This window comes from Trematomus bernacchii, unplaced genomic scaffold (genome assembly GCF_902827165.1).
Source record: "Trematomus bernacchii unplaced genomic scaffold, fTreBer1.1, whole genome shotgun sequence".
Taxonomy (NCBI): Eukaryota; Metazoa; Chordata; class Actinopteri; order Perciformes; family Nototheniidae; genus Trematomus; species Trematomus bernacchii.
In genome coordinates, this window is record NW_022987582.1 from 6,059,098 (window position 1) to 6,075,344 (window position 16,247).

Genomic DNA, 16,247 nt, shown 5'->3' on the forward strand with positions numbered 1-16,247 from the left:
AGGATAGAAAAAATACCAGGGAAAGAATATTTAGCAAATAACATGGGGCCAAAGATGGAGCCTTGGGGAACACCACAGGAGATAGTAGCAGGTATACTGTTAGAAAAATCACTTATCTTTGAATGCTACTGAAAATAATTAACAACTTCATACTGACGCCAGAAACAGATCAGTAAACAAAGACCTATGATTCCTTTGACATGTTGACCCACATTACAAACACTTAAAAAAAAAAACACACACACAGCTTTATTCTGTTATTTTCTCATTAAAATCAAGTGAATTATTTGTGAAAATACTGCAGAAAACTAACTGCAGAGCACATTGTGAGCAGCCTGACTAGGCTGGAGTACATTGAGGCCTCAGGGCTCTGTGTCCTTACTGTAAGATGTCCAAATGTGGTCATTTTATCCTCTGGGGTAAAGCAGAGGCTTGTATTCAAAGTTGAGGTTAACATTGGTTGTTCCAAATCTGCACGTTCTGATGCTTCCCTTCTGGCCGTAATTAAATAGAGAAAATAGAGAGCCCAAAGCATACATCACACTGAATAAACACACAATCCAAGATTTAAATATAAAATCCTTGTATTCATAAGAAAATACCACCTCAGTGAGGGATTCGAAAATAAAAGTGAATGAAAAGTTAACAAGGCCTTCATCACATGAAGGAACATTTAGTTTGTATCATTATTCCTGCTGCCTGTGACATGTCTATTAACAATAAACATTAAACCTTTTGGTAGACAGAGAAAAAGATTTTATGAGAAAAGGAAAAAGTTACGTTTTATATCTCACTATAAAAACTGACTGACAGTATACAATAATTACAATTATCAACAGAACAGCATGAACACCATGGTAATTACGTGCATGTAAGTTTAACAAGCATTTTTTAATGCTTGGAACTGCATTGGGGTGATATGGGAACATTCATTGTGTTCGTGCTACGAACCGGAAAAGTCTTCAACTTGGGATTTAACTATTTCATGCAATCAGAGATAAAGTATTCCCCAAGGATAAACATTTGGTTTGGTTCAGTTATCCTATTATTTCTGTTTAAATTTGATTCAAGTGAATCATGTGATTATCGAAAAGCACCCGGAATTAATTATTCTCTTGATGTTGACTGCCAATTGTGTCATTTATGGCCACTTGTAAACATGGATTCATCTCTAAGTTCTAATTTAATAAATAAATATGGTGCACATAACAGATAGTCTGTCAGCTATGCATACAACGTTTCAAAATCTGAAAACACTGAGGGCCTTGCATCTTTTATGACAGCTGTCTGACGTTTTGTGTGCGGTTGAGATCTGAAAAATAGGGGGGGGGGGAACAAGTTTTGTTGAGGCTGCCATGATCTTTGAGAAGATTCCCTGATAGTAAATATTTGGAACATTATTGAAGCTAAAAGCCTATGATTCACAAGTGAAATGCGCTGGCAAAGCAAATCTTGATTTATGTGTTTTGATGAGGTCTCAGTTTACATCTGATCTCAGTGGCAGATAGAGAAGAAATGTAGTTTGAAGGGAAAATTGCCACCTTCAAAAGTTCTCAGATGACCTTGGAGCAACATCAAGACATGAAGTGTTTAATGGTTTAACTAAGATTAATATCGACACAAAGCCATGTGGTTATTATAACCAGATTGAGTTGATGTGCTTAGTGAGTTGGTAGCCAATAACCCCAGTCACTTGCAGCAGAAGGCAGATTTTGGGGGTTGAGCAGCCAGCCTGTTGAAAGCTTGAAATGTGGAACAGTAACTATTACTGAGCCCTGAGTAAACAAACCCATCAGACTGGACTAAAGTCCTTTCACATAAGTATGCTTATATTCATGAGCCACCAACAACACCAATCTCATGAAAGCCCTACGTGGAGATCTTCAACAATCCTCTCTCCACCAATCGAGCCCTTCTCTCAATATGACACTTCCTGTCCTGCTCCAGGAATGCAGAAAGTGGAACATCAGTGAAAGGGGCCGTGGTGATGGGATCCACATGACGTCCAACTTGTGAGACAGGGGGATTTCCCATGCATAATATTAGCCCACCTCTTAAAAACAGATCACTTTCCTGGATATATTCTGGAAGGGAAATACTAAGTTACTTTTGACTAAAACAATGTCTCCACAAGGTCCGAGGATAAACTTTTAATCTCAGCTTTTACGTCCACATGGATGAGAAGTTCTCCAAAAACGTTGAGTTTAGGCAGATCACTTATTGCAGTTTATATGTTTACATTTATGATAACAATGGAGGATTTAGGACCTCAAATTCTCAAGATTTCTTTAAACAATGGGTCTTAAATTTCACAGAGAAGTAAACACATGCAATATTCTCATTGTTAGCCTCTGCCGACAATAGATGTTTAGCTCTAGATTTAACAATTTTCTGGTTTCACTTTTAACAAACTTAAGGTTTCATGAGAATGGACCATAGTTTTCCTTAATCCTGCTGAAAAACAGACAAACAATTCAACAAACATAATTGAAAACCTAACCACGTGTAACCCAATGTTACTACTCTGGGCAAGAAGATGGATAGCTGAACACACTAATGTTTATGTCAGAGTATAGTAGATAAACACAATTTGTATCAATTGTATACATTTATCCACCCTACAATCTTCAATTGTGCTATTATTGGACAATTGCTGTTTAGTGCAAGGTGTAGCAAACTGTTAATTTCATGATAAACAACTTAAAGTGGACCTATCATGCTATATTTGAATAATATAGTGTAGGACCATACCTATATAAGGCATATTTATACTTTTTTTTAACCAAACAGATCATGCATTTTAGCCATGCCTCATTTCGCTCAATTTGAACTTTTTTAGCTCTGTTTTTGCAAGGGCTGATTCTGTGAGAACAGCACCACCTACAGGCCTGGCATATGTACTACAGCATCTCCAGCGCTTTCGAATGGCAATGGCCGTGGCTGTCTCCTCCTGATTGGTGGAGTTGGCCCAATAGCCGTAGCGCCACCGTCCTGACGTCAGGACAGTGTTCAAATCTGGATCAGTTTTTATCAGATCCGTTGCAGCCTCTTTTTTAGAGATTTGGGTATGGAGGAAAATAGAGAGGGTTGTGTTTTCTGACACTTGGTGAGTTCCCTGGAACACCGGGGACACATATTCATGTATAAAAGACGTACAAAAGTGCATTTTGCATGATAGGTCCCCTTTAACTCAAGTAAGATGGTATGAAACTATCAAAAGCTAAAAAAAATAGCAATAACTGACATTTTGATGTGATGTTGTCAGGGCAAGAATTCACTTTTAATCTCAAAATTCCTCACTTTAGTTCTGAAATGAGACAACACAATAAGTCCTGTTGCATGGCCGTTATGCAGAGTTTATATTTGTATATGTGTGTCTGTGTGAGTGATGTTAGAATAACAGGCAATAGTTTGATCTATCCCACAGAGTGAAGGGTGTCGAGCTTTTGTGTTCTCAATAAAATATTTTTTATTATTGAACAAGGCAATATAAAGCTATGCTATATTTTGCTTTTTGAATCTTTCTAATCACAGCTGACATCACTTTTTACATTTATAGAAGCAGACATGTGTGCTTACATGTATTTCTATATTTATGAACATGTTTTGGTGTATTTTCTAAGGAGTATGAAAAGGCCATCTGCTACTTCAATAATGAGAAAAACAATCAAATGAAAAACACAAAAAGAATAACTTGCAAACACCAAAGATGTTAAGGTGCCATACACTGGGCGGACAGTTTCACCACAGACTGTTTGGATGGGGACAGAGTGGAGGATGGGGCCGGGCACTGCCCCCTTCAGCGGGTAAACTCTACACACTGCAGCCATTCAGTTGGCGAGGCTCACTGGATAAAGTTAGGATTGTTTGTCAGCGGGCTGTAATGCCAGGAATGCTCAGTGCTGGCTCCCCCTGTGTGTGTGAGTGTCTCTCACACTTTATTTTGCCTCTCCAGCAGCAGTTTGGATCTGCGGTACCACCCCCAATGCTCACTGAACTCTGAAGTAAAATAACAGATTATATTTCTATATTTTTCTATTTCTGGTACCCTGACACACACACACATCCACCTCCTCAAATTACCCCACCCTCTGCCTCCCACCACCCCGGTAGAGACTGTCCTGTCTATGGTCTGGCATATTCAAGAATGTTCCATCCGGCCATCATGACACACATTACATTACATGTTACTTGTCAGACGCTTTTATCCAAAGCGACTTACATACTCAATACTGTGGACAATCCCCACAGGAGCAATTTGGGGTGAAGTGTCTTGCCCAGGGACACAATGACATGCTGACTGCAGTGGGGTTTGAACCTGTGCTCCCCTGATCCCCCTGATCCGATCACCAACGCACTAACCCACTGCGCCACAACACACACACACACACACACACACACACACACACACACACACACACACACACACACACACACACACACACACACACACACACACACACACACACACACACACACACACACACACACACACACACACACACACACACACACACACACACACACACACACACACACACACACACACACACACACACACACCACACACACACACACACACACACACACACCACACACACACACACACACCCACACACACACACACACACACACACACACACAGGTTGGTCTGGTGAATCACAGCTTGAATCAAACCAGCGTCCCCAGAGTCCTGCTCCACTCTCAGATCCAAGTCTGCTGTTTAGGGTTAAATTAATAATGTTTTCACATTATCTTAAAGGAGAAAAAAAGCCTTTGTAATTGTATATATGTCTTAATGATGAACATTTCATTCACATAGGCACAATGTTTATAACTTTTCATAAATTACTTTAATAGTGGTTAATTGATGGTTTACTAAAAGCTTCTCAAGTCATCGGCCTAAATGAAACAACTTGTGTGGTTTGCAAGGCAAACACACATTTTATGAAGACAGTTGAACCACTCACATTCCTGTGAGCTGAAGTAAATGAAGCTAAAGTGCAAGTGGTTGATTAGCTTATCATAGCTTAGCTTAGTTCAGCTTTGCAAAGTTTCGCTTATTTAAAATAAAAGCTGGCCTGGCTCTCTCTTAAAAATGTCTACCAACACATTCAAAGGTGGAAACAGTAATCTAAAAAGGACAAGGGTTGTAACTATTTGAAATTTAATTAAAGGTGGGGTAGGTCATTTTGGAGAAACCAGCTCGAGTGCGCTAAGATTTGAAAATACACAGCCGGAACAAATCTGCCACTTCCTTACAGAGCCCCTCCTCCAACACACACGAACGCGCACATGACCAATGAGGGCACGAGATAAGTTTGTGCACAGATGGAAGGCTGACAGGCAGGTAGGCCATCCAGTTATTTTAGCCGGGCCGGCTAAAATGATTGGTCGTACTTTTTACAGTATTACGGCTTCCACAGATGACATTTTTTAATGTATTTTTTGTCAAAGCACTTAAAATATTCATTGCTATCGGGATGTTAAGAGCATTCCATGGAATATAACAAAAAGTGTATCTCGAGCCGGTTTCTCAAACTTACCTACCCCACCTTTAAATGTTTGTTGCTTTTATTATTTAATATTTGATGGTTACTAAAGGCAATGTACCAATAAATCTGTTACAAGTGAAGATTATACATTTAAATGTATTAAATGTGTTACTTACCTAAAAGCACACAAATATTATCAGATATAATTACTGTGAATGTGAAAAATAGAAGTACGCATACTCATGTAGACTGAGCAGGGGCGCCGGAAGCAGGGGGGCCAAGGGGCCATTGGCCCCCCCACTTTACAGCCCTGCTCCACATTTTCGCACTCTACATCCCGTTTCAATAATTCCCCTCTACTCTAAAGTCGCATCTAAAAAGAACGCGATCTGATCTAGCTGTGTATATTTTGTTATTTTTGCAAATTGAGGAGATGATAAGACAATCTCATTAGCTACAGGCAGCGACAGAGGCTCATATATTGCATTAGGTAAAATAAAGCAGGCACACATAACAGGAAGAATATGTACATTTTAATCCAATCCAAGAGGACATTGTCACACCATTCAAATGTATCCATGTACATTACAACCAATAAAAAAGCTTAGATTTGTTTCTTTGTTACGTTGTTCTGTGTCAGCCTTGATATCGCAAACATGTCAGAAGAACCAGAGCATAATTAAATAAAATACAGTCAAACAAAACTGAACTTCAACAACTTCAATGTCACATCCCTGACATCCACAACTCCGGAGCCTGGCCCTTCAACCCGGTAACCTCAATGGTGGATACGGCCATGCCTGTAGCGAGGCCGAGTGATTACCACTCCGCTAGTGCCTGTAGATTTAGCATTTCTTTGACCATCACATAAATACGCACTTTTTGGCCACTTCTGAAATGAATCCGGCGCCGCTGAGACTGAGTCACTGTAATATATTCTTATATTACGTGTTACTTCTGATTTATAAAAATAATTTAAATGTTGTAGTTTGTGGGAGAGACAATTCTGGCTCTAGTTCACTGTTTCATAGTTTAATCAATAGTAATGATAAATGTCTTGTAGTGTAGCTAAATAGACCCAAACGCAGGACATTGACACAATGGTAAGTAAAGGATTATTGCGGCCAACAGGGAATGGAATTGGATTGGAGAGCAGACCGGACTGAACAGGTGGACAAGAAGGCTGAGAGGTTTGGAAAGGCTGAGATTGCCTGAGGGTAAACAGTCTCTAGCACGAAATAATACACTGAATAGATCTGAATAGTTGTTCAAATAAGCTGGCACAGCGTGGAAGAAGAGCCTGGGTTATAATATGACGAGAAATTGATGCATTAAGAGCAGGCAGCTGTGCAGGTTAACCAGGGACACAGTGAAAAACTGGGGACATGAAGAGTGGGGAACAACAGGAAAAACAAGGGAGAGACAGGAAATGATAGCATCATAAAATGATCAAACATTCAAATGTAATTCTTAAAGCTCATGCAAAAACACGTGTCCACCCACAGGTGTTTTCACTTAAGTTGCCTCATAGTTCTCTTCTCAATAGTGTGTGGGCATGAACAAAAGCTTTGTTGACTTTTCCCCTCAAATGTATGTTGTTTTTGTTGTATTGTGTAAAACTCAGCATAGCTCCAACCCAACGCACACCTGATTAAAGATGTCTAATCAGCCAGAGTAATTGGAAACACCTGTGTGGGTGAGTCGTAGAAGTACCAACGACTGTCAAAAAATAGCAAACATTGAGTAATTGAGTACAAAACTGTCCTTTTGAAATGTAGTGAGGATAAAATGACAAGTTCTTCTACAGTATTTGAGTAGGCTACATCTACTTTGTACACTCTGCCACTTGTTGATATAAATGTATATCGTACTATGATGTATTTTTTCCAAACAATATTACCTGTTACTTAACATAAGAAAGCTTTAGGGCCAAAAAACATTTATTGGCTGTCCAGATTTTCATGTTTTCAATAACATCCAGGTAAAACCTTGTTTCCAAGTTTACATATTCAATATTTTCAGAACATATTCTGTGAGATAAGAAATGTATTCGAACTTTAATGCTCACTCTCCATTGAAAGCCCCATTGAATTATGTTCTTGGTGATACACGGATTTCACCTGATAACAGCAGCTTGTGATTTATAGCAGTATTATTCATGACTGAATGTTTTGTGGTCTATAAGTGTGTGGGTTTCCTCTTTCGAATCCACCAAGAGATACGCCACAGTTGTTTGGACTCTCTCCCTGATGAAGAACTTGTGATGAACTTGTGGACATTTCTCACTGCCGCACCCTGGCAACACAGCAACACACAGAAAGCGGCACACAAACACACACACGCCTCATCCAGATGAAGCTGCAATGTACGCTTGCTCCAATCATTTAGTTCAGCTAAAACATGTTTCCCCTTTGCACCCTCAGGATGATGTCACATCAACAGAGACATGTTCTTCCCAAGTGCAGCCTAATTTAAAACATCCGCATTTCCTGACTCAAGTCAGTGTGATTGGAATTTAGTCTTAAAAGAGTTTGTCCTACATCATGAAAGACAACAGAGGCACAAAGTGAGAAGCTCCCTGCGGATAATGGGTAAGTGAAACATTGTAATCTTGGGTGAATAAACCCTTTTTTTCAGGAGAGGTAATAGCACAGATACTGGGCTAGGGTGAGTTTGATTTGTGTTGTGGCAAGAAATTGCAAAATCTCTGTCATTACTGAGTCTCTGTCATCACACTGCTTTCACACAGACATGTGCACAGAACCTCAGCCCACACACATACTCCCTCAATTAAATCCCAAATTAAATGTCTGAGAAGTCTTAAACTATCATCCCTGGGATGAAAAAACCTGTGTTCTAGACATAGCAGTAGATAACAATTGTTTGAATCATCTGCATTAGTTTGATTGCTAGATTTTTGCAGTTAAATCCATCAGCAAGTGCAACATTTCATCAATCATACTGGTCTATTTATAATTTGATATAAGAAGATCAGGGGTCATCAAGCCTCAAACATTGATTGAGGCTGCGGCTCAGTGGGATAGTGCGCTGGTCTTCGGATCAGGGGAGAACAAATTCAAGTCCCAGTCAGCATGTTGTTGTGTCCCTAGGCATGTAGTGTAACACCAAATAATTTACAGTAAATGTACTGCTGTATTGCTACCCTTCAGCTCATATACTGTATATGTTTTAAGCTGATCTGTTAGGTGATAGAAAGGATGATCTTTTCAACTTAATTATCGCTGTAAGGTTTCATAACTACACGTCTTGGTGAAAGCAGTTATATCAGCATACTAGGAAGCATAGTGTCGCTTAATTAAGTATGTTTAAAAAATGGAGCAGCATATTGAGTTCATGACTCACCAATGACACTGAGAAATATACTAAATATAGAAGTAGACTGCATTATCTCAGCTTGGGCAGTTGCTCTGGTGAAAGACTGTCCTGAGCCGTAAGAGTACTTTATGTATTTTGTATAAATCAAAATCGTCAATCATTGTTCATTTTTATTATGGATTTAAAATGTTTTCTCAAACTTTTAACGGCAAACAAGCATCGCCAAGACGTTCCAACAGTCTCAGGTTCACTGAATGTCAGGTGGTTTCGGTAATTTCATTAAAGGGGTCTTCCACTGATTTAATAGCCTATTGTACTTTCATGAAGTTGGAACTAACAAGAGTCTTACTGAGAAATAAGGATGAATCAAACTCCAGCCCTCAGTTTGCAACACAGGCTTTTTGTTAAGACTGTGTTGTCCCGAGGCCAAGCCAAGATAAAAAATAATACAATCTCTCAGACATTACAAAGCCCCTTCAGAGCCCCTGAGTAGCACCCAGCATGGGAAACAAACCAATATCAGTATGTACAGTTTGTGGAGTGCTCATTTAATTGCAAAATTGATACATTTGCACCAGTGCATCAAAGCATCAACTAAGGAGGGTCCCGTGTTATTAACTATAGTGTTGTGAAAGTACCCAAGGCCAAAATGTAGGAGTTTTTTAATAATTGCACCCAATATAGAGGCTACTTGGAGGCTACTCTTTGAATACATGGAGGACAGTAGATGGGAAGTCAGCTTAATCTGGCCATGAGTGCAAGATAAATTAACACACAGTGAAAGAATGCCACGATGGAAACATTGACAGTCCTCCATTACTTTATATTGGCTCCAGTACTGACTGCTCGCAGTAACCCTGTATTTAACAGATTGATACAAAAGATAAAGCAGCGTATATATAGGCTTCAATAACACCACATTTCTAATGCTTTCTTTCAACACCAGACTTAAAAATCTCAGTTCAATTAATGACACACATTTGGCAAAATAAACTATTTTTTATTCTCACTTTGCACAGCGGATGTAAATATTGGCCCAAACGTCTATAGCAAGGATTGCAAAGGTCGGCGGTCTGCTAATAATTTATATGAGCTGTGGCGTTTCCACCATTTCTGTCTTTTTACAAACTTTACCATTCTAGCTAAAGATTTGGACATGGATATGGAATCGGTCAAGCAGGGCTGGGTTTCCAGTGGTAACATTCGTGGGAGAACAGGACGGCCTTTGTTAAAAAGCTTTAGTATCACAGAGGAGAGAGAAGTCATTGTGCTTTAGAAAAGCCTCCTTATGGTTCATGTCCTCAGAATGTAATGGATCCTCAGCCCCATTTTAACAAATGCAACTCACTCCAGCAGACAGTATATGCATTTCAATGGGCCTGCTTACTGGAAATGAGCGCCTTGTTGTCATCAGCTTATCAGGATATCCATCCCATGATTCCAGACCAAGATCAACAAAAGTGTGAGTCAAAGTTATTCCCAATTTCAATGAAAATGTGTTGTGTTATTGTGAGGTAAGAAGTCAAATAAGTTTAATGTGTTAATGGTAAAGCAGTTCAGATTATGACCAGTCTGATTTAACTGTATCGCTGACGACCACAGATTAACATGTCTAAACTTTAAAGGTTAAAATAATCACGATACCAAAAACTGTAGTTTTTCCTTTTTTATTTCACAAAAATGAATGCTCATGTTCCTGAAAAGAGACAGAGAAATCTAGAAAACACTGAATGCACAGTTTTCAATTTGCAGATGTGTATCTTTCTTCATTTTTTTTTTAGAACAATTCATGGTTCATTTTTAGGCACTTGGAATCATAACAACATTCCCTTTCTGAACAAATACATCTTTGGTCCAGTATGTCATTTAAAAAAAGATAAAGCCAGAGTATGAAAATAACACCAGCTCAGTTGTTTCCTCAAAAATGTATTTTTGACATATATAAAGCTTCATAAAGACTTTAATACTTAACAAGATATCATAGCTACATCTCAGAAATGACCAGCAATCTTACAGATGTTTTGCAAGAGAATACAAGTGAGAAAAGGTATGTGTCGGCTCAATCAGATGTACAGCAGTACAGGATTGTTTAGTCAAGTCACATTTGGCAAATATGGGTTTCGTTTTTTTTTTTTTTTTTTTTTTTTCAGTCCACTTCCTTTGAAACATAAAGAGCGATGGAGATGTCCACCCTTGCTCCTCTAATAGCTGGTTCAGTTACAGGGCAGCCATGTCCGATATGCATTATTGCACGGGGAGACCTGCGGCGGCTGCACGTGTGCAATATAGTAGTTACTGAAGTTGATGTCCTGCACGTACGGAGCTGGCTGGTAGTAACACGTGACGTTCGTTACAGTGGGGATGGCGTTCTGCTCAGCCAGCACCCTCAGTGCCAGCATGGAGATGAGGCTGAGCGTCTGGCGCCGCTCGTGGCCCATCAGACACACGGTGCTCTCGTTCACTACATGGTGCAGAGTCATCAGGCACTCATACCGTTTGTGCTCCATCCCTGCAAAGTGGTTCTGCAGGTAGGCCTCCAGCTTCCTCTGCTGTTCACCAATGTCAGAGAAGTCAATGAAGAACCGTGAGCACATGTAGCGCTGCAGGTTCTTCATTTCAGGCTCTGAAGAGGCGGTGAAGCCCCGCACCAGCAGGTGGCAGTACTTCAATAAGCCGCCCCCTCTGATTTCTTCAGGGCTGCGTGTCGCTATCGTCCTCTGACACAGGTGCTCCATGGCCTCCTTGAAGTCCCCATACACACTCTCCCCGATCACAGTGGGGTGAAAGCTCTCAGACATGGGCGTCTCTGAGCAGCGGTCAAATAAGAGCAGAGAGTCGAGGCAAATCTGGAAGGAGTCCACACTGAATTCAAACTGACGCCGTAAAGAGTCCACAAATTTTAGCTCCACATTCTTGCCTGTGTTGTTGGACAGCGAGATGAGGCTCCAGCGGTCTGTGTCATTGCAGACCTTTACCAGTTTCTGTACATAGGCCTCTTTTAGCGTCAGTGGCGAGATGCGCTCCTTAGAGACGCCAGCCGGCAGGAAGTCAAACAGGCATTCTAGAACGACATCCTTCACCAGTCGGAAGGCCTGATCGTCTTTCAGCGACACGCCAAAGATAAGGTCGAGGTCCTTGTAGCCCAGTCCGGTGTCCTGATGGAGCACATAGCTGGCAGCCGAGCCGTTCAGCCGTACGTCCTTAACGCACACACCCCTCTCCTCCAGCCGAGCCCGCACCACCTGGACAGGGACGAGACAGAGACACAACATGTTATAAATGACTAACAGATTCTCTTATAAAAAGGTCCCTTAATGTAAAAAGTGAGATTTCCTTTTATTTTTTTCTCTAATAGTAAAGTATCAAAACCCTCAATCCATGATCAAATGCACACAGCTCGTGCTTAGAAAATGTTTCTTTAAAACAAGCCGTCAGGGCTTCTGTAAAGTTGTGATGTCACAAACATTATACAGGTAGAAAGTCCAGCTACATTGACGCCACAGTCATTACCCATGTATAATGATGTATAAAAAAGGTAGATACGCAAGACACAGAAACACTGACCAATCAGAGCACACATGTAAAAATTCTAAAATATAAGTATAATGCTGAAAATTGGCATTAACATTTCTTATTAAGGAAGTTTAGTTTTAAAAAATAAACTAGAAAAACGCTCCTATATTTGCAGAAGACACACAACTAAAAAGACTCTTGAAATCTGTCCAAATAAGCTCCACAAGGGCTGAGTAGACATCAATAGCTTGTGAAGGCAAAAGTCAATTGCATCAGCCTCAGGTTGAATAAAACCTGAAGAGCCCAAACAAAGTGCAGCAGCGCTGGTGAGTGCGTGCTACAGGTCCATCTCCCTCTGGGTCAGACTGTCTTATCTTCTATCAAATTCACAATTAGATGTATAATCCTGAACTGCAGCCAAGAGAGAGGGAACACCAGAGTCAATGACCACCGGTGTCCTGTGGCGCTTGGGGCTAAATGACATGACCTGCAGTCATTAAGGGTCAGCAGCTTTCCCCTTCCTCTTTCCCAGTGACCTGTGAGATGTTTGAACTGTCTCGCCTCAGTGCGGCCACATTGGAAGAGGATGATCTACAGCTTGACAGGGTCAGCCAACATCAATGCTAGCGGGCACAAAGGGAAACATGTCAGAAATAAGACTTCAAACATGGATTCAGCCTTTGTACATGTTAAATCTGGCGTGCTATTTGAACAGTTTGTCAAACCTATTCAGTGTATGCACAGCTGATACATATTTAACAAAAACTAATACATTTCACACAGACTGTACATTTAAGCTACACTTTACTACACAAGCATTTCCTCTGTGCAAATAATTATTGCATACAATTTGAACAGTAAGGCTAACATGACTGGTTTCACTCTCGCACACACAATTCTAAATCTCCCCACTGGCACTGACCTGTCAGATTAGTGTCCGTTAACTCTCTCTCCCATGGTGATCAGATAACAAGACGGCTCTATTTATACATACTGGGTCAGGCTCCGAACAAACATTTTAAGGCAAGTCAACCTTCCGCACAGGACTGTGTTAAAGTACAAAATCATAATTACATAACTTTGCAGTAATAGCGTGGTAATCCTTCAGCAATAAAGTGGTGCCAATTGGGTTCAAATTCCAATCAGAAGCAATAATAGTTTGCCGTTTGTTTGCTTCTGTGGTCAGCCTGATATGGCAAAACAGTCTGAGCCAAATCCAGGGTCAGGTTTACACTTGACCCATTTCCTCCCTCTGCCCTATAACCACAGACAGAATTATAAACATACTAAATTGGCAAGACGGTTCCACTTCTTGAAATAAAATAAATTAATAAAAATGTAAGAGTAAGTTATTGATGATTGCATTTGCTGATTCTTTCTAGATTAATCACTTAATATTTGGTCTATGAAATATCAGAAAATAGTGAAAAATGTCCATCCCAGTGTCTCAAAGTCCAAGGTAAATGTATTCTTGTCATCACAAAACCCAAAGATACTCAGAGAGCAAAGCAGTACATATTTAGTGTTTGAGGGTGTTGTTATCTTAGATTTACAGTTACAGCCCTCTAACTCCTTGGACTCTAGAGCTTCATAATGTTTATCCCTCTAAACCTGCAGCATGACAAAGGTCCCCACTATCAGTCCGGCCTTCTGGGATACCTAACAGAAGTGATAATTACATCAAAATGGATTACACATTTAAGTTAAATAGCTTTTTTTCTAGGTTGTCATGACACAAGATTCACTGTTGATTGGTGTTCAGAAAACCACTCATGTTGCAGATGTTAGATTTGAGCTAAATACAAATTATATAGGGTTTCCACAAATCCAGGGGAAACTCAGTCCCCACATTTGGGGCTCGAACCTGCATTTAAGCCTCCTGCACACTCAATGGAGCATTCATCTCTCCGCAACCACAAGCATGAAGCTCTGGGATTCACAGAGCTTCATCTTGAATAGGTCCAAGTGTAAAAGCAATGGGGAACAAATTCAAGATTCTGCAACACATTACCTGACTTTACTTTTTGTTCATTCTGAAATGCTATCATATCATTTAACTTGCATTCTAACACACAGCCAACTATATCTACAGACTTCACGGGGGAAGTGAAATGTGATCCAGCCACAATGTACAAGAGATGGAAATGTGGAAGAACCTTTGCACGTGTCTGTTTCATACATTTAAGTCAAACCAGGGGAGTTGCCGTGTATTCCTCACTGTTGTATTTTGACAAATCCGAAGAGAAAATAACTTTTTAATATTTGTTTTAATCATCAAATAGCCTACTATAATGTAATCTCATTAAGATATAGAGAAGGATTTAAGTTTGTCTGCAGATATTTGAACACAAGCATTGAAGGAATACATAGCAGTCCTCTGAGTAATGTAATGGCCATGGAAATATAACTTAGCTAAGGATCCAAAGAACCTCCATATGTTAAAACCTGGGTTTAAGTGGCTCTCAAATGTAGGTTAAAAGACCACCAGGGGTCTTCTAGGTTTCCAAGGTAGTTCCAGACAAATAATGTAATTTTTTTAATTTCTAACTACCCTGGTGTGAGTGTGGAAAGATAATACTGCATGTAAGACAACATAATTAACAGCTTTCACTACTTACAGTACTTACCCACCTGAATGATATTAACTAGGCTAGTAATGTGATTCTAACTAAGTCTATAAAGTAAAGTTTCTACATGCTGACACTTCAAAGTAAAGTAGACATGCCAGAATAGACAAGTGAGCATGTTAAGGATGTGTGGTTAATATTACCTGGACGATCTGTCGTGGTTGCACGGACAGAGTGGGGAAGTTTCCCCGGCCGTGGATGGGGACAGCCTCCCCGAGGATCGAGTCCAAACGCTGCACCTGATCCCAAGACAACACACAGAACCGCCGACTCTGATCCGACGCATCACCGCAAGACATGGCGATGTTAACTTTGCAACAAAAAAACAAACTGAAATGTGAATCAGCGCTTCTTTTCTCTGCTGAGTTCTTCTCTCTGCAACACAAGGGAGATATTCCTGCGGTGAGGAGGTCCGGTTTGCGGTGTTGAGCTGAAGAGTGTAAAAAGTTGCTTGACTCAGAGGTGCTGGAGATGAGAATGAGATCTTTCTCTGGTGTGTGCCACTAAAATCCGGTCAGTTCTGCAAAGAGGCGATTCATCAGAGGGTTTAAAGGCTCCTCATTAGCATGCGGCCTGTGATTGGCTGCTGTGTTTGGTCATTGATTATGGACGCCCTGTCTGCACAGAACAACCTGCTGACGCATTTGACTGCCCCCTCCCTCTGCTCTGCTCATGGTGCACGCTGCATGCTGGGTTTTCCCTCAAACAAGCCTTGTTATAATAGTCTTTTGATCTGAAGCTGCAGTGCATTTATTAATCTATTATTTGATCATTTATGTCAGATTAGTAAAAACAATGACAGGTCAGTTTACAGCTGTGCAAACACAACCTTTACTTTCCTTATTTATCCAGGGAATGTTTGCAAAGCATGCAGGATGTAACGCCCTGCCTCACGTTCATACACTATATGACACTACATTTATAATATATAAATAAACAAGAAAGTAAAAAATATACATGTTGAATTACAAAATGTACAGTAAAAAAATACAAAGCAAGTTATTATATATACATAAGTATGTGAGGCATGGAATATTAAATTGAACATAAATGTAAAATGTACAGTGTGATTTTAAGTCCAAGAGAAGCTATGGTCTCCAACATCTGCACACGTTGAAGGATCTCAGCTTCCTCAGAAAATGGTCTGCTCATCCCCTTTTTGTACACAGCGTCAGTGTTGATCCTCAAGGTCAGTCCGTTCTCTAGTGGCGCATTTCCACCATGGCGCGGAGCGCGGTTTAAGCGTGCCGTGTCGTGCCGGGCCCGTTTTTGGTTG

General features: G+C 40.3%; 1 protein-coding gene across 1 annotated transcript; it reads right to left on the minus strand.

Annotated features, from left to right (window-relative positions):
* Positions 1 to 10,482: 10,482 nt before the first annotated feature.
* Positions 10,483 to 15,503, minus strand: tent5ba (terminal nucleotidyltransferase 5ba). Its single transcript, XM_034128141.1, has 2 exons — positions 15,115 to 15,503; positions 10,483 to 12,073 (listed from the first exon to the last, which is right to left on the minus strand). The coding sequence occupies exons 1-2, from the start codon at positions 15,268 to 15,270 to the stop codon at positions 11,045 to 11,047; spliced, it is 1,185 nt and encodes a 394-aa protein (XP_033984032.1). The 5' UTR covers positions 15,271 to 15,503; the 3' UTR covers positions 10,483 to 11,044.
* Between the last annotated feature and the right edge of the window lie 744 nt (positions 15,504 to 16,247).